This window comes from Xyrauchen texanus, chromosome 28 (genome assembly GCF_025860055.1).
Source record: "Xyrauchen texanus isolate HMW12.3.18 chromosome 28, RBS_HiC_50CHRs, whole genome shotgun sequence".
Classification (NCBI taxonomy): Eukaryota; Metazoa; Chordata; class Actinopteri; order Cypriniformes; family Catostomidae; genus Xyrauchen; species Xyrauchen texanus.
In genome coordinates, this window is record NC_068303.1 from 5,836,651 (window position 1) to 5,856,338 (window position 19,688).

Below are 19,688 nucleotides of genomic sequence, written 5' to 3' on the forward strand. Positions count from 1 at the left end.
CCTTTTCATACCATTCTTTGTAAACCCTAGAAATGGTTGTGCGTGAAAATCCCAGTAACTGAGGAGATTGTGAAATACTCAGACCTGCCCGTCTGGCACCAACAACCATACCACGCTCAAAATTGCTTAAATCACATTTCTTTCCCATTTTGACATTCAGTTTGGAGTTCAGGAGATTGTCTTGACCAGAACCACACCCCTAAATGCATTGAAGCAACTGCCATGTGATTGGTTGATTAGATAATTGCATTAACGAGAAATTGAACAGGTGTTCCTAATAATCCTTCAGGTGAGTGTATATCACATGTAACATCTGTAATGTTGAGATGACTCTTGGTCATCAAGGTTTGGTTCCTGTGCAAATGTGTATCTCTGTTTTGTTCACTTCGAAGCCATGCAAGAGGCCAGCTGAATCTTGCTTCAGTGCACAAAGACTTTCCACTCTCTACACTACTGTTTTTTTTTTCTGTGCCCATGTTTTCTGCCTCTCTGTTTCTCTCTCAGGAGGGAATACCCCCAAGCTGAAATGTTCTGTTGTCTGAGTGTGTGTGTGTGTGTGTGTGTGTGTGTGTGTGTGTGTGTGTGTGTGTGTGTGTGTGTGTGTGTGTGTGTGTGTGTGTGTGTGGGAGGGAGGGAGGGAGGGAATATTTCAATGGCTCATTTCTTTCTGCGTCGCTGATGTTATATTTAAGGGAGATTAAATAAAGATTATCTACACTGAGGCCTCTTGCATACATGTTTTGTTTCAAAACATAGAGAGCATTTTAGGCAATATAGGTAGTCTCATGATGTGAAGGTTGGCATCTTAATTTTGCTGGCAACCTGCGATAGGTGCAACATCAGGACCAATTTTACAGTCCTATCAGAAGGGCAACTGCTCTCTTTTGATTGCAATTCCTCTGCTTCTCATTGCACTTATTCGTGAAATTAAAATGACAGTAAGCTGGCTAATTTCAATAAATGTTCTCATTACTCTCCCCATTTTACACAGACATTGGGGGAAAAATTAGGGACATCTGGGGGGCGAAAGGTATTTCAATTAGCGATATACACACATTTCTGTATGGAAACGGCTTAAGGGCAGATTTATTTAGCGATATACCAAAACTTATGCTACAAAGTGTTTTTACCATTTGTATCGATAACAGCCATTTGAATGGAAACTAACGGCAAATTTCGCTAACCGTTTTTTACGCATTTTCACTTTGTTGATAACAGCATGAAAAGTGGATGGAAACTAGGTTAATGTGTGGATGAGTCGAACACTTGCGGTAAAAGGCGCATGCTCTGAAACGACCGTGCACGAGACAGAATGACATGCAGAAAAGCGAAGGATACCTTACCATTCAGGAAATGAGGCAACTCACTGGGTTTTGGAACATAGCCATTAACACCTGGATGATGCTTCCTGTTGCCCATCAGACAGCAGGAAATGGAAAATACTTGATGCAGGTTTCTCATCACCGTACGGCTCCCAGTAGGCTCACACCTAGACACTGTCATTCTAGCACAGCATGCTGTAAGACTGATTAGCCTTGATGTTACAGTCAGCATGCATCACTGTGTGTTTTGTGCTTGGATGCGTTCACTTCTGTTGTCTTCATGCGTTGAGATTCGAGCTGATGTCGCATATGCAGATTTAATGTGGGCGGTGAGGTGTGTAAGTATTGTGTGCGCGTTCATCTGGGAAAGAAAGGTGAGATACCGTGTTATGTCTCGCTAGTAAGCCAATACCTCTTGCATTTTTTTATGAAATCTGCACATGCATAAGCCTTTAAGAGCTTCCAATTTGAAAAGATGGATGTTTGGGGTTGAATGTCTAAGTCATAAAGTATGTGTTTAGAAAAACATGAGGGTGAGTAAGTGATGGCAGAATTTTTATTTTGCGGTGAGCTGTCCCTATAAGCTGAGTCAACAGCAATTGTGGCATAATGTTGATTACCACAAACAATTAGTTAAGCTCTTCCTTTTATTTAAATATGTGATTTATAGTAAGGTGTTTACAATGGAAGTGAATGGGGCCAGTAGATAAATATTAAAATACATATTGTTTCAAAAAGTATAGCCACAAGATGTAAACATTTTACTATTGGTAACGTTACCATTGTAAAGTTATATCCATTTTTACAAATTTTTTGCCATGATGACACAATAGATGTGAGCAATTTTATGTAATAAAATCATGTTAACTTATATACTGTTTATGTCTTGTGACTATTCTTTTGCAACAGTGTATTTTAATGCTTATAGACTAGTCCCATTCCCTTCTATTGAAAGTGCTTTCCTGTTACCGCTGTTTTTACTTATTATCAGGTTTTTTTTTTTTTTTAAATACATGAGTGAGTCAAAATTATTTTCTGTGGTAATCAGCATTAGGCTACAAATGCTGTAGATTGAACCGGAACATTCATTTAACTTTCGCTCCCCTTCATATATGATTTTGGTGCTGAAAAAAATATAGTGTGATCTCCCATCTCCTCATGCATTCAGACGGCACGGAGCTTCTATATTCTCCAGACAGCCTTTCATAGACATCACTTCTGCACGTGTCCCTCGCTCTCCGTGGTAATCAACACCTTACAATTACATTACATGAATAGAAGGACCCCCTATCCCTGGGGAGTCCTGGACGAGAGAGGGGAAATGTGCTAAAGGCATGCCTGGGCACAAAGACAAATAGCTGTATGAGATGGCTAAGAGAGGATAGGGACTGCACCACCTGCATGAGGATCCTGAGGTGTGCGAATTGGCGCCAATTTGTGGATACGACCCTGACACCATCTGGATGAAGTCTGTCAAGCTGAACCAACGCAACCAGCTTGATCAGAGGATGTCAGATCCCTTTAGCATTGATTTAATGCATGGAGGAGATTGGCGGTGTTAAGCTCATTGACAAATTGAGCCGAGCATTGGAAGGAGTTTAAGCGCAAGGTGCTGGATACATGAAAATAAATAAATGAGGCAAATGCGTGCAGGATCATCTAGAGCAATTTTGCTTTATATTGTGTTTACACTGACCTTTTAAAGCCGAAGTGTGTAATTGCTGTGCCACTAGCATTAGCAGATAGAACTGCAAAAATAATTACTTTTGTGAACACTCCTGACAGTACATCTGTCATGGTCAGTCAAAGAGGTAGTCCCACCCCAAATTCACATCAAAGTTTTAGTAACATAAAATAAAAACTGTGTAGGGTTTTGACCTTAGCATGAGTTAGCATGTGTGTAAGTGGGCCAAATGTTATTTATGGATGAATAATTAAAATAAGTGATGGGTGAGCTGTTATACTATTGTGTTGGAGTCACAGAGGGTAGCACAGCCCAACATAGCATTAGCATACCTAAAACAAAGCCAAGTGTTCCTGAGGGCTTTACATTAATCAGATGTAGCTATAACTTAAGTAGACAGGAACAGTGAAGATGCATTTTCATTTTTGGGCGAATTATCCCTTTAATGTTTCAGGTTTTTGATGTCAGAAATTTTAAAGAGCATTTTTTCCATCTTGGTTTTGATAAATTATCTTTTTTGATGTTGTAAACCATCCGGAAATAGACTGTTTTCCAAACAGTTCTTGCATGGAAGGATGCTGTTGCTCATTACTTATGCAAAAATGTTAGCCAGTGTTGGGGAAGCTACTTTGAAACTGGAGCTTCCCAAGCTACAAGCTACTCATAACTTAAAGCTGAAGTATGTCATTTCTGCGACTGTAGCATTTTCAAAACAGCTTTCGAAATACGCGCCTCATCTGCAGTTGTTAAGTCTGATAGTCCTACACCCAACTCATGCCATTGGCTGAGTAACGTTGTTGGGGCAGGTCTAAGTGGGTCGCTCAAAACAAACACAGTGCCACAGAGACACAGTGTTGACAGCTTTCAAGGAAATGTACCTATGAATGGCTTATACTTGTGTCTACATATTAAGCTGGGATAGCAGAAAGTATTTTAACTAGGGCTGTCAATCGATTACAATTTTTAATCTAATTAATTACCTGGTGTCCCGATGAATTAATCGTGATTAATCGCATATACAAATATTTGCTGAGAAAGCCCCTCATATAACAATAATTCAATATATTATGATGAAATAATTACATATAATTATCTTTAAATATTCAAAAATTATATATATATATTATATTATATATATTTTATATATATATATATATATATATATATATATATATATATATATATATATATATATATATATATTAATACTTAATCTTTAAACGCATCTTGAGATCCCTTAGTTCGCATTTGCGCTCCAACTGTTTTGAACGCAAGAACGTGACGCATGTATGTGTTGTTCTGTGTTGTAAGTTTCACTTACTGCCCTCTGGAGTAAACAGGTGGTACTACAAGCTTGCATTTCTCAGGAATCTTCCTTATTATGGTCCGGGGCATTGCGATTAATTACGTTTTTTAACGTGTTATTTTTTGTAAAATTAATCGCACTGAATTAATGCGTTAAATCGACAGCCCTAATTTTAACACTGAAAAAGTTACATACTTCAGCTAGTTAAACTTCTGTCATGCCACTCTTTTAAAAAAGTAGTTAGCTCCACTTCAAACCACTAACAAAAAGTAGCTAACTGCAATTCTATTTGTTGACATTCCCTTATGAAAATGAAACATAAGTTTCCTACAGTAACCATTATTTGTAAATAAACCATGGTTACTACAGTATTACTATAGTAAACCATAGTTTCTGCAACAACAAAAAAACAAGGTTACTACAGTGATGGTAAAACCATACATTTTAAAAAGGTTAAACAAAAAGGGTGAAAATTTAATTGATACATTTAAGTGCATTTAAATAAAATAAATAATAATTACACAATTTAAATAATATGAAATAGTTATTTTATAATATATATATAGCAGTAAGCCATTCATATGAATTTTCTTGAAAACTGTAAGCGCTGCCTTTCTGTGACACTATGGAAATTGCTCTGTTTGTTTTGAGCCACCCACTTAGACCCGCCCCAACAACGTTACTCAGACAATGGTGTGAGTTGGGGTGGGACTATAACTTTGTTTGACCAACAGCAGCTATAGCTTACTTACAGCAGCTAAACAATATATTTTTCACTTAAAAAAATAAAGCAAAGTCTCTTTAAGGCTGAGTGAATCAGTGGTTCATTTATGTGAACTTGTTAATTAACATAAACCGACCGACTCACTTAAAGGAATCAGAGTTCCCAACAGTAAATATAAGGGAATTGTTTATTTCAACAGGTTCTTTACATTAACTATGAAAGAACCAATTCACCTAAATTATTAGGATCTCCCAGCACTAAATTAGAAAGTGGGGCGGTTTAGGTGAGCGTGTTAGATTAGTTCCTCGGCTCCATTGCGGCTTTCACAATACAATGTGACAAGTAGCGTTTTTTGACACTTCAGCACTACTCGTTGGAAAATATAGCTCTTAAATGGAAAAGATTCACTACTGTGAAAACAGATGAACTACTGTTGCGCTACTGAAAAAATGAAGTTAAGTTAGCAATATCGCTACTTTTAGTTATCTGTTTCTCAACAATGTTCTTTACATATACAATCTCAAAAGCTGGATTGGATGGGTCAGGGAGAGGGCAGTCATGTAAAACTAAATTACAACTGTTTTTGATGCAAGAAACCTTGACTAACCTTACAAGTGAACTTGAGGGACAAAAATTTGTTACAGATGTGAAGAATATTCCCCCTATAAAAGTCTGTTGTCTACATTACATTGTGAATTACAGTGAAATGTTTCATCTTAGTTTCATCTAAGTTCATGATTTCTTGCCTCTTTTCCGTCTTTCATGCTTCAGGGTGAAATCTGTCACTGCTGAGCTCTTGCAGCATGCTGCTGGAGGATTGCATATTTTATCGCTATCGTTTAGTCACCGGGCGCAGAATTTAGTTGTTCAGATTTATGAGCAAGAGCTGAAATCTTTCCCCTCGTCTGCTCCCGGCGGACAGGTCAAGCCGGGAGCTCGTGATTATTTTCTATAACCAGTCCAAACCGGTTTGGTGGGGTTTGCTAAAGCCATGCACTGGCAGACGTGCGGTGACGGGAGGGGGCGCCGTGGGAGGGTCCATCTGCCGTGACATTATTTTAGATTACAGTCACACTTGGATCACTGCTGCCATCTATAATCCCTGATCTCATTGTCAGAATATGGAAGTGTTCACTGGTATGCAATCTAATAATAATCTATATTATTAGTGATGCTTCGATGTATCGACAATCACCAGTATCTTTGTAGATAATTATTAATTATCTGCGCTAACGGACATCGTTTTTTCTAAAATAAAATGTCTCTTGTGTTGAATTAGTTTGAATTGGGATACAATAAGAGCAGAGTAGCAATTTGTAAGCTTTATATAAGAATTTCATGAGGTGGAACTACCGTTAACTTTTAACCGGTGTTGGGTTCGAGTCCACCTTAGTCGAGTCTGTGTCAAGTCTGAGTCTTTAAACAGTCGATTCCGAGTCAAGTCCGAGTCTTTAAACAGTCGAGTCCGAGTCTTTGAACAGTTGAGTCCAAGTCAAGTCCGAATCTTTAAACAGTCGAGTCTGAGTCAAGTCTGAGTCTTTAAACAGTCGAGTCTTTAAACAGTCGAGTCTGAGTCAAGTCTGAGTCTTTAAACAGTCGAGTCTGAGTCAAGTCCAAGTCTTTAAACAGTCGAGTCCGAGTCTTTGAACAGTTGAGTCCAAGTCAAGTCTGAATCTTTAAACAGTCGAGTCTGAGTCAAGTCCGAGTCTTTAAACAGTCGAGTCCAAGTCAAGTCCGAGTCTTTAAACAGTCGATTCCGAGTCAAGTCTGAGTCTTTAAACAGTCGAGTCCGAGTCAAGTCCGAGTCTTTAAACAGTCGAGTCCGAGTTTAGTCCGAGTCTTTAAACAGTCGAGTCCAAGTCAAGTCCAAGTCTTTATACAGTCGAGTCCGAGTCTTTAAACAGTCAAGTCTGAATCAAGTCCGAGTCTTTAAACAGTCGAGTTCAAGTCGATTCTGAGTCAAGTCCGAGTCTTTAAACAGTCGAGTCCGAGTCTAATCTGAGTTAAGTCCGAGTCTTTAAACAGTCGAGTCCGAGTCAAGTCCGAGTCTTTAAAAAGTCAAGTCCGAGTTAAGTCTTGAGTCAGACTCAAGACCATGCCTATAACAGTCCGAGTCGAGAATCTGAATTAAAATTGTAAACGTGAACTCAACATCAATATTTTAAGCTTAAGTTAACATTCACAACTAAGAAAAACGGTTTGTCAATATAAATGCAAAAAATGTATGATTAATATCCGCTGAACAAATTTCAAAGTGGTTTCAGAATGAAAGCATATGCTTTAGGTATATGAAGACAAAACTGTCCTTCAACACAATTCTTATTGCGTTCTGTTGACATTTCAATGTTTTTTTGTTTTTTGCCTCCACTCAAACATAGACTTAAGAAAGTGAAGTTTATTATTATTTCAAATTTTCATTTAGTTTTTATTTATACTTCATTTTCAATTTGTACATTTCAATTTTGTTTAGTTTTATCTAAAATGATGGATGAAATACATTTAATGTTATGGACATTATTACATGTTTTAATATGACCAATTTTTCAATGTATTCACAACACATTAAATGTGTTTAAAAATCCATCATTTTAGATAAAACTAAACAAAATTGAATGAACATATTGAAAATGAAGTAAATTAAATGTAACAACATACATTTTTACACCATGAGCACCACCAATATGTTTTGCAAAAAAAAAAAAACTTTTTCAAAACAGCTTTCTGAATACTGTAATATCCTTTAATACCATCTGCTGTTGGTCAAACAAAGTTATAGTCCTGCCCCCAACTCACGCTATTGGTTGAGTAACATTGTTGGGGCAGGTCTAAGTGGGTGGCTTAAATCAAACAGAGCAATTTTCATAGTGTTACAGAAAGACAACGCTTACAGTTTTCTAGAAAGTTCATATGAATGGCTTACTTATATTTGTTTCTGCATATTAAGCTAGGATAGATGAAAGTATTTTAACACAGAAAAAGTTACATATTTTCATGTTACACTTTACAATACATTTTTCTGACCGTACCAAAATGCAAAAAACGAATTATTATTATTATTTTTTTTTTTTCAGAAATTGTCATTTTCTCTTATTTTCTTCAATTTTTCTTTTTCGAATTTGTGACTAGAAATTATTTTTTAATAATTGACAATCAATTGACAAAAAAAATGGTCTTGCAATTTATGCTGTGGGCTGTTCCATTAGCACAGGGATGTGGGTTAGGGAACATACTGTATGTACCATGGAGCTATAAAATACTGGTATATATGTTGAGGAATAGTTTAAAAGGCTTGCCCAGGGGTCGACAAATGAAGGCACACCTGCCACATTTTGCCATGTGGAGGGGTTGGCACTCGGGCAATAGCAAGAGTGTTGACAAACCATTTGTGCTACCCACTGAGCGCCAACTTGACATCAAGCACGTCTCTACACTTTAAGTGGGTCGAACAAGCATAAAGGGTTCGGCTTTGCGTTGTTCGCTCCTTGCAGTGGATGATAGGGGTTTGATCTCTCGCTGGCTGGCAGAAGCTGGCACTGACGGATCATGTGTCTCCTCCTGCAACATGTATCACTTTTTTCTCTAAGTTTATTTACAAAGCATAGGATACTAGCAATAAACAATGGAGACCTCTTCTGAATTGCTTTTCATTTCATTTAAGATTTAGGGTTATTCATCTTTTCTTATACTTTAAGGCCACACAGAGTTTACTTGCAGTTTACAGGGTCCATTTCTCATGTATGATATTCATTTATAACTGGAAAGAAACTTTCACTCATGTTGGCTGGCTGAGTGCAGCTGCTTTTGCGTTAGACAGCTCCGAATGCTGTCCTCCTCACTCACACTCCAAGGAATTGCATTTTTCTATTCTTATCCTTATCCTACTGTATGTCTCAGGTGTTAGTCGTGAGAACAAATGATATTGATGTTATTGACATCCAACCTACGTTATTGAGAGCTGCATACTGAGTTGCACGAATGATTTACAGTAACTTGATTTGAGAGTGCATTATGACTTCAATTTCAGTTTGTTCCTCACAAAAAGCTATCGTATGGCTTTAGAAGATTTGGAATATACACGTAGAGCATGAGTCATATGGACTATTTTTTGGTGCATTTTTTAGTCCTTTTTGGAGCTTGACAGCCAGTGGTCACTACACAGTAAACTGTCATTCCATGGAAAACAAGCTGTATGAAGATTCTTCAAAAGTTCTCCTTTTGTTTTTTTCCACAGGAGAAAGTAATACGTTTTTGGACCGACATAATAATGACTTTTGGGGTGAACTAATTCTTTAACAAATCTCAAGAAGGAATGCAGTGAAGTACACCAAACAGTTTAGTTCTGGGACACATTCGGGATGGCTTAGCCAAGTACATGTAAGGCAAAGTATTGAGGCCATGCTGAGTGCTGGCAGAAATTTCTGAAATCTCTCTTGGGCCTTTGCTTGCGCCTGGCCTCTTGCCTTCTATTGTTTGGAGAACGTGCTTGCTAAACAAACTGTTGTTCTTTGGGAGAGCTGTGTGAAGGATGTCAGGAGATTTTAAACAAGAGTTTCTTAACTCTTGCTGGGTTCTACAATAGAACATCAAATCCAAACTTTGAAGTCAATACGTAATTAAAATTGACCCCATTTACATTGATAAAACTGGTCTTATTGTGCATGAATCATCAGCGTATGTTATTCCAAAGAAAAAAAGGTTTCTTCATAATCTTTCATTAAAACATCATAATGTGCTTCGCCTCTGAAATGACTTTTCTCTGCGACTGATGTCATTTTGGTCATGTTAACTAATAGCCAAATAGCTATTTAGGAATTGTTTTAGGCTACTGTTGTAGGCAGAGGTTGCACAAGAAATAATAATTATACATAACTTTAATGTACTGACTTGTTCATGTTCTGTTTATATCTGTCATGTTTTACTTTCTCAGATAAGCTGATATTAAAGGGATAGTTCACCAAAATAAAAATTCTTTCATCATTTACTCACCCTCATGCCATCCCAGATGTGTATGACTTTCTTTTTTTCTGCAGAACACAAACAAAGATTTTTAGAAGAATATCTCTGCTCTGTAGGTCCAAACAATGCAAGTGAATGGTGACCATATATTTGAAGCTCCAAAAGCACATAAAGGTAGCATAGAATTCATCCATATGACTCCAGTGGTTAAATCCATGTCTTCTGAAACAATATGATAGGTGTGGGTGAGATTTTGTCTTTTATTTTTGGTAATTTGCATTCGTCGTGCATATCACCACCACCTGGGCAGGGATGAGAATTTATAGGAAAAAATGACTTGATCTGTTTCTCACCCACACCTATCATATGGCTTCAAAATGTAGGACCCATGCACTGGCACTTACAGAGCTGAAATTTTCTTCTAAAACTTTGTTTGTGTTCTGCAAAAGAAAGAAAGTCATACACCTCTGGGATGGCATTAAAGTGAGTAAATAATGAGAGAATTTTCATTTTTGGGTGAACTATCTCTTTAACTTCTTGATTATCAAAATCTATATTTAGGACTACAACAACGACTTTGCAAAACATATACTAAAAGTTATATACTAAAATCAAATACAAAATAATAATAATATAATCAAGGTTATGGCTAAAAAAGATTTGAAATAAGAAAAGTTACTACTGGAATACATCAAGATACTTTTGAGAGTGAAATCTCCCTCAAAATTGGGTGCATTCAGAATCCAGTCAGTTCTTTATGGTTAAAATCAGGTCCCGCTCTACTTTTTTCAGTACTTTGAAATATTTTTGGATGTCAAATGTGCTATGATTGCCATTTCTTGTTGAGTTTAACAAAGAGTCGTAAGCGAGAGCACCTTGTCAAGCTCTGTTCAGGTAAAATCTTGGCTATTTTCCCTACAATAAATGTCTCGCTCTGTGAGACAACAAAAGCGCAGGTGTTCAAACAGCCCTTGTCTGTTTTTTCTATGGACTGTTTATGTAATGCATTGTGAGCATAGAGGTGAGGGGGTCGGGTTGGCTGCCGTCCCTGTCAACTTGTGTTTATAGCATTTAACGCTGACGTGAGCAAATGCCCCACTGAGGATGACTCTGAACAAACAAGCAATCTGACCAAAGATAGTCCTCACCATAGCAACCCCAAACATATCACCTCTGCCTGAGAGAGATGCCCAGTGCACGTACACACACAGGAAAACACACATACATTCAGTGATGCCACATGGATTTATTGGCAGACGGAGGCTTAGACTGACATCACTGACATCAATTCTAAAAAAAAATACACATACATAATTCACAGACAACTAAAAATGTACTTGCCATCTTTTGGTATAAGAAACATATACACTGGTGGCCAAAAGTTTGGAATAATGGTCAGGAAATTGCTGATGTAAAACAACAGCACCATCACTGTAAGTAAAAAGTCATTTTTTATCAAATCTAGACAGGCCCATTTCCAGCAGCCATCACTCCAACACATTATCCTTGAGTAATCAGGCCAAATTGCTAATTTGGTACTAGAAAATCACTTGCCAAATGTGGCAGGGTGGAGGGCGGGGCCGGGTCGTGATCATGCACACCCGGTCCGCAGTCAGCCTTTATCCCTCTCAGAGGCTTGATTAGCCTGATAAGGGACCGGGTGTGTATGATCATGACCCGGCCCTGTCCTCCGCCCTGCCACACCATTATATCAAACACAACTGAAAGCTATTTGGTTTGTTAAATGAAGCTGAACATTGTATTTGTGTTTGTTTTTGAGTTGCCACAGTTTGCAATAGACTGGCATGTCTTAAGGTCAATATTGGGTCAAAAATGGCATAAAAGAAACCGCTTTCTCTAGAAACTTGTCAGTCAATCGTTGTTTTGAAGAATGAAGGTTTACCAATGCTTGAAATTGCTGAAGATTTCATACAAAGGTGTACACTACAGTCTTCAATGACAAAGGACAACTGACTCTAACAAGGACAGATAAAGATGTGGAAGGCAAGATATACAACTAAACAAGACGATAAGTACATCAGAGTCATAGTTTGAGAAATAGACGCCTCACATGTCGTCAACTGACAGCTTCATTGAATTCTACCCGCTAAACACCAGTTTCATGTACAACAGTAAAGAGAAGACTCAGGAGTGCAGGCCTTATGGGAAGAATTGCAAGGAAAAGGACACTTTTGAAACAGAAAAACATAAAGAAAAGGTTAGAGTGGTTAAAAAAACACAGACATTGGACAACAGATAACTGGAAAAGAGTGTTATGGATCTTAACCCCATTGAGCTTTTGTGGGATCAGCTAGACTGTAAGGTGCGTGAGAAATGCTCGACAAGACTGCCACATCTGAAGAAGCATGGGTATCTGGACAAACTGACAGCTAGAATGTCAAGGATTTGCAAAGCTGTCATTGCAGCATGTGAAGGAAGTAATTGTAATTGTAATTTTTCACATTATTAATGTCCTGACTATAAATTGTGATCAGTTGAATGCCACTTTGATAAATAAAAGTACCAATTTCTTTCCATAAGATAAAAATCTGTACAATATTCCAGACTTTTTGGCCACCAGTATATATGTGCCAACACCAATTGTACCATAACAATATTTGTATTGATTGTACTGTAACTGTAACATTCTAATCGAATCTCCAACAAATAACATTAACTGTTATTCCACAGATTATCTCTATATAAATATTAGTGTAACATTGATGCTAGCACACATACTGTAGATGTTTCTTGTACCAAAATATAGTTGGTAGATCTGTTGTTGTTTGTGAGTTATCTAGGGGGGAAAATGATTTAAGTGGGTTATGGGTGCCAGTGAATCTCTGCTAAGTACAATGTTTTAATGGCCACCAATGATGTTAAAAGAACCAGCAATTCCCGCACACTGTTTTACTTGTAAAACGGTTGCTGTAAAAATGCTTGCATGCGGACTGTAAATCTGCTTGTGTCACGCTGTGAAATGCAGCTGCCCATGTGAACAGTAAAATGTGCTTCTTGGTAAAAATGTCCCTTTTGACATGATATTAATGTAAACACAGGTGTTAATGTATGACAGTGTAAGCAGATGGGACAAAAATCTGTGGTGTCTTGACACAATATCAGTGTAACAGTGTTAATCTATTATGTGAGTGTAAGAAGACAGGACAAAAATCGTATATCTCAAATCTTTGTGATGTGTAAATGCAGCCTAATAGACATACTGCTGTCTGTTATAGGCCTATCATTATTTTGTATCAAACAGCAACATTTACAAGAAAAAGGAAAGTGTTTTACTGCTCGGAATGTATTGAATCAGATTTGATGCAGAATATATCTAATAATAGTCAAGTTTTGAAGCAATGTTTACAAAAAAAACCTTAAAGGCCACCTTGTTTTAATTTAATTTGTTAATATTAATATAAAATTTAAGTAGAAGGGTGTTTTCAGTCGTACATTGATTTATTTATTTTTCCATGTTTTTGGTGCCATGTGAAAAAATACACTATAAAGGGGTGCCATAGTTTAAATAAGTTTGGGAATCACTGATATAGAAGCTAATGCAGATGAAAGAAACAGACAATTAATGTTTTTTATTTATATATTTTGTATTATTATTTAAAAAAGTGCAGTTATTATTAAGTCATTATTAAATTATTTAATAGTAAGGGCAATTCTTTAAGCTTTCAGGATAAGCAATGCTTACGGAAATAATATAGGTTGCCAAGCAACACAACTTGGCGCATTAATATTAAAAGTTCGTTCGCATGTGTGTGCATTTATAGTTTTTGAGCAGCGGCTCGAATGTGGCTTATCCAATCCGAATTTAGAGTCTGATATTTCTATTTTGTAAAATTGAATTTAATACAAAATGCCAAAATGTCACTTTTTAAATGCATGATTAACCCACTATTAAATATGAGCACACATCAAAGTAAAAATATCAGTGCATTAATCCTTAATAATATTACTGTTTAGTTGTTGCATTTGTATTGTATAAATACTTAGAAGAGTTTAAAGCTAAATTCATTAATGTAAGTTGGACCTATTTTATAATTATTTTAGTTAATATAAGTCCTTACTAAAATATAAGCTGATAAATCAAGAACCATTTTCACACTTTTTATTTTATGACTAGTTTTAAAATTGCCGCGACCTCACAGTCATGATGAACTCTCTATGGTCGCAACTAGCAACAGTGTTTACATCTGTCATTCATGTTGACTTGTAAACAACAACCTAGAGGTCAAATATACAGTATATGGGTTAAAGGAATATTCTGGGTTCAATACAAGTTAAGCTCAGTTGACAGTATTTGTGCACAATGTTGATTACCAAAAAAGTATTTAGACTCGTCCTGATCCTTTTCTTTAATAAAAAGCTAAATCTGGGTTACAGTGAGGCAATTACAATGGAAGAGAGTGGGGGGGCCAATGCGTAGACGTTAAAATGCTCACTGTTTCCAAATTAGAGCCACAAAATGTAAACAATATGAGTGTTAACATGATTTTAGTGTGATAAAATCACTGGTTTTACAACTTTGTTGCCATGACTACATAACACTGTAAACACTTAATGAACGACCGTAAAAACAAGGATATAAAAACTTTACAGCTTAAATAATACACACGTTTTAATAGAAGAATTAATGTAAGTGATTTCATAAAAGTATACGCTTCACATTTCTGTGTTTAAACCCTCCAAAAATTGGCCCCATTCCCTTACATGCTTCACTGTTTTTTTTTTTTTGTTGCAATCAACATTATACCAGAAATGCTGTGGACTGAGCTTAATTTAGAACCTGGAATAATCCGTTAACATCCAAATACATGAAAACTCAAGACAGCAGAATAAAAACACTGGACATCCCAAAAAACACTTTGAAAATCTTTTTTTTTATTATTATTTCTTTATTTAAAAAAAACTATTTTTCTCATATAGAGAGAGAACTTTACTGAGCACATGCTGAAAACGTGTCATCACTAACTTGTCTGTGGTTGAAGTCATTTTAAGCGCTACAGTTGTTCCTACTGAATATATTTCAAATTCTCTCTCTCTCTCTCTCTCTCTCTTTCTCTCTCACACATATCAGCACATATCAGAGTTGCTGGCTGTGGTTAGACTTCCATTCATACACCCCAGTTACCTGCTGAACGTGGTGGACAATGAGGAGCTGATTAAATCGTCCGAGGCTTGTCGAGACCTAGTGAACGAAGCCAAACGATACCACATGCTGCCTCATGCGCGGCAGGAGATGCAAACGCCCAGGACGCGGCCAAGACTCTCTGCAGGTACAACCATTTTAGCTATTTCTGTTTGAGTTCTCAACTGTTTTGCACTAATTACACTATGTGCTTGCTACTTCTTTTTCAAATGGTCAATCAGTGTTTTTGTCCACTGGTGATGTAACACAACTAATCATCCAATCAAGTATGACCCCCCAGATTTTAAGTCAAATACTCTGTAGACTTGCATTGATGGAGGGATCCGAGCCATATCTGGGGACCAATATATTATAGAGACTTGGGGGTGGGCTCTTTTGACTTGGTATAATAAGCAACCTCCTAGCAACATGCATAGCAACATACAAAAATCTGAAGTTAGATTACAATTATGTGTACGTATTTTCACCTGGTGCCAAATACACACCAGAAAGCGGAAGTCGTGTTCAGCTGAGGACTGATTGTTGAATTGTTTGGGAAAAACATACAGCATTACATATGGCATAAAAAAGGCACTGCATACCAACATAAAAAAAAATCCCAAAGGTGAAGTATGGTGGAGGGACCATCATGATTTGGGGCATCTTTGCTGCTTCGGGGCCTGGACCGTTTGCCATCATAGAATTGAAAAATGAATTTCCATTCACACCAGACGTCCTAAGAATATGGCTGAGCTGAAGCAGTTCTTTAAGGAAGAATAAATCAAAATTCCTTCTGAACGTTGTGAACAGCCAAAGGAGGATCAACCAGTTATTAAATCCGTAGGATCACTTACATTTTCCACAGTACTGTGAACTTTTAATAGGCTTTTTTCAATAAAGACATGAAATATTATAATTGTTTGTGTGTTGTTAGATTAAGCACACTGTGTTTGTCTATACTTGTGACTTTGATGAAGATGAGATCGCTCTTGCAGAAAACCAGCTACCAGATTTCTACTTATTCTTGCAGCTGTATATGCTTCTGTTGAAGCCATCAGTCCATAACTTGGTTTTTTAAATCCTATTTTATATCACAATTTCAGGTGAAGAACTTCACTACCCATGATCCTGAAAAGAAATAATCCACCAGTTAAAGATTTGCATCAAACAAAGTGCACAATTGAGTCTCTCGACACTCTCAAACTAGCTATTTATGTGTACATGTTAGGGCTGTCAATCGCTTAAATGAATCGCGATTAATCACATATACAAATATTTGCTGAGAAAGCCCCTCATATCAATATAATTCAATATATAATGATGAAATAATGATACATAGTTATCTTTAAATATATATATATAAAAAAAGGAAGTGAATTTGTCAATCAGTTGGAGATTTATTATGAGGGCTTTTGCACCTTTATGCACCGTCAATTTGCACCTGCGTCAGACATGCTTGTGTAGCATCTTGGGTGCGTTGCATCATAAACATAAAATTTTTAGGTCACTGTCAAGTTAAATATAGTTTAATACTTAATCTTTAAACACATCTTGAGATCACTTAGTTTGGATTTGCGCTCCAAGTGTTTTGAACGCAAGAATGTAACGCATGTTTGTGTTGTTCTGCTGCTCAAGGGTGTTTTTCTTCAATGTATAAACTGCGCGTTGCTCGCACAGCTGAAGTTTCACTTACTGCCCTCTGGAGGTACTACAAGGTGGTACTACAAGCTTGCATTTCTCAGGAATCTTCCATATCAGTGCGGGCATTGCGATTAATTACGTTAATTTTTTTATGCGTTATTTTTAGGTCAAATTAAACGCACTGAATTAATGCGTTAAATCGACAGCCCTAGTACATATCTGAATGTTTTGTAATATACTTCACACATATTGTTTCAGTACATATAATCAACAACTTGAAATTAAAAGTTGTATGTTTTCATCAGTTTGCACGCAGTCTGCTTCAATCAGAATGCTTCATAGTATTGTAGTTCATTCCCTCATAAAAGACGTTAAGTCTTGTACCTTTGTCTTTTTAATCAGATTTTCACAAAAAAAATGTGTAATGTACATGGCTTACAATTTTTTTATGAAGGATTTAATAAAATCCCTTTGGGGAAAAATACTTCCAGAACCAAGACGACCGAAAAAGTGGATGCACTGGCGCTTTATCACTTTATTGTATATTGAGAAATCAAATGCATAGTGTTTTGTTTATAAAGACGGTTGACATTTGGCTAACTGTGGTGGCTAAAGATAATCTTGTGTGAAACTAACCTTACCGACTAGCCACTATCACCCTCTAAAATTAGCATCGGATCAAAATCTCTCACGCCTGCCTTTTTTGAATCAATAAATGCCACAGATTCAGAGTCAGTGTGGATATTCTGTTTGTCGTAGATCTCAGTATCTCTGTGGCCGCTCTGACTGTATCTAAAGTCAATCTTAGGTTGCGGTAAAAATGCAACCAAACTAATTTATGGCTCAATAAGACTGTCCACATGCAGCGCCGTGAATCACTCTCACTCTCCCTGCACCGTTCCAGCTCCCATGATTCCCCCTGCAATACGTGACCCTGTGAGTGAGCTGTACATTTATTTAATATTGATATACTGTGGCGCTTTCTCCCTTTTGCCCCTGAGATTTATTGATCTCTACTGACTGCAATAGCAGAACTGAAGCCTCCCTCACTAGACTGAGACCTTTCTCTCAAAAATGATATCACATACACAGAACACACCTCACATTGTCATATTTATTCTGGTCAAAAAATTCTGTCATAATTAACTCACCTTCATGTTGTTCCAAATGTGTATGATCTTTTGAAACACAAATGAAAGACATTTTGAAGATTGTACTGGTCGTACTTATTCATACATTTACAAAAATGACTTTTAAAGTATTATAAACGTGATCCATCCGCTATGTTCCAAGTCATCTGAAACCATTTGATAGCTTTGGGTGAAGAACGGATTGAAATTTAAGTAATCATTTACTGAAAATCATACGCACTACCTCTTGTGACACATTCATGAAAGTTCAAGAGGAAAGTTGCAATGTACGATTTGTGAACGTAACGTTCTTTTGAGTCTGATCTTTTCAATAGATCATTGATCCAGTTCACAAAACTGGGCTGAATGATTCGTTCATGAATGAGGCCGTTTCGGATTTAGAGTTCAACTGATTCACTGATTCGATGATTTCAAGGGAACAGACCAACTTGCATTTCAGTCTGTTCCTCACACGAGACTGGGATTATAGCACACAAGTCGTATGGATCACATTTATGATTATGTGCATTTGTGTCCTATTTGAAGCTCGAAAGCCTCTGTTCTAATTTATTTGAGTAAAAAACAGCCTACACATTTCTTCAAAATTCTGATGGCATTCAATATGTCAACAGATTTTTTATTTTTAGGTGAACCTTTCCTTTAAACGGATCTCTAATAAAGAATACAAGCTTTACCCAGAACGAGATCTTAATTCAAGCAGAATGATGAAATGGACACACCAAAACACAATGCTTGATTCCCATTGACTCCAGATAAGCCACATTTTCCTTCTCTAAATGCTTCGTAAATAGGAAGCATGATTTTTCAAGCTTTCAGCACGTTATACTTGTTTTTACTATTTAACGAGATATTTATGTAAATAAGTAGCCTTGACAGAGGAACAAATGACTCGCGGTTTCTGAGATTTTTCCTACTCTGCAGCCTGAGCTTAGAGGATAATTTCAATAAAGCAAGGTTTAATTATTGTCTGAACAGTATTACAAGCTGTGCATGAACATTTTGTCACACTGCAAAACTTATTTTCTGCCTGGAAGATTTAAAGTAATTGGTAAACAAACGTCACATTACGATCATGAGTGAGTTTTGTTTCTATGGTGCAACAGCCAGTAAACACAACAAATTTAGATTAAATACAAACCCACACAAGAACATACGTTATTTAATTTTTTTTACAGCTTTAAAGCATAGTTTTTTATCCCAAATTCACCCTTTATCCACTTACAAAAAGTACCAAAGCTTTTTACCCTATACAAGGATTTTGGACATGGACATGATGGCACCATGGAATTCTTTGAAGTACATTGGAGTTGCATGCATACACCATTGGATTACGTAGGATTCAACTTTATGAATCAATGTAATGCAGTTAGAATACAACCAAAAACGCTGTATATGTGCGAGGATAATGTTAAGAAAAATATAAATATGATAATCATGAAGTACCTTGGTATGTGTATATGGGTGTTTCTTCAACTTCAGTCACTTTTAGCAAGGGTTGGGGAGTAACGGAATACATGTAACGAGATTACGTATATAAAATACAAAATATTAGTAACTGTATTCCACTACAGTTACAATTTAAATCATTGGTAATTAGAATACAGTTACATTCAAGAAGTATTTTGATTACTGAAGAGTTTACTTTGCATTTTATTGTCATTGGTTTCATTTAATATTTAGTCCTTTCAGATGGAAAACATTTAAACATATAAATGATGCAATAAAAGTGCATTTGAACAGCGGTGAAACACTTTCTTATGATGT

General features: G+C 36.7%; 1 protein-coding gene across 4 annotated transcripts in view; it reads left to right on the forward strand.

Annotated features, from left to right (window-relative positions):
• Positions 1 to 19,688, forward strand: part of LOC127621959 (kelch-like protein 29) — a 327,531-nt gene that overhangs the window by 257,814 nt on the left and 50,029 nt on the right. For all 4 annotated transcript variants that reach the window (XM_052095795.1, XM_052095797.1, XM_052095796.1 and 1 more), the window contains one exon: positions 15,082 to 15,280. In XM_052095795.1, the coding sequence (XP_051951755.1) occupies positions 15,082 to 15,280 (199 nt within the window). The remainder of the gene's footprint in view (positions 1 to 15,081; positions 15,281 to 19,688) is intronic.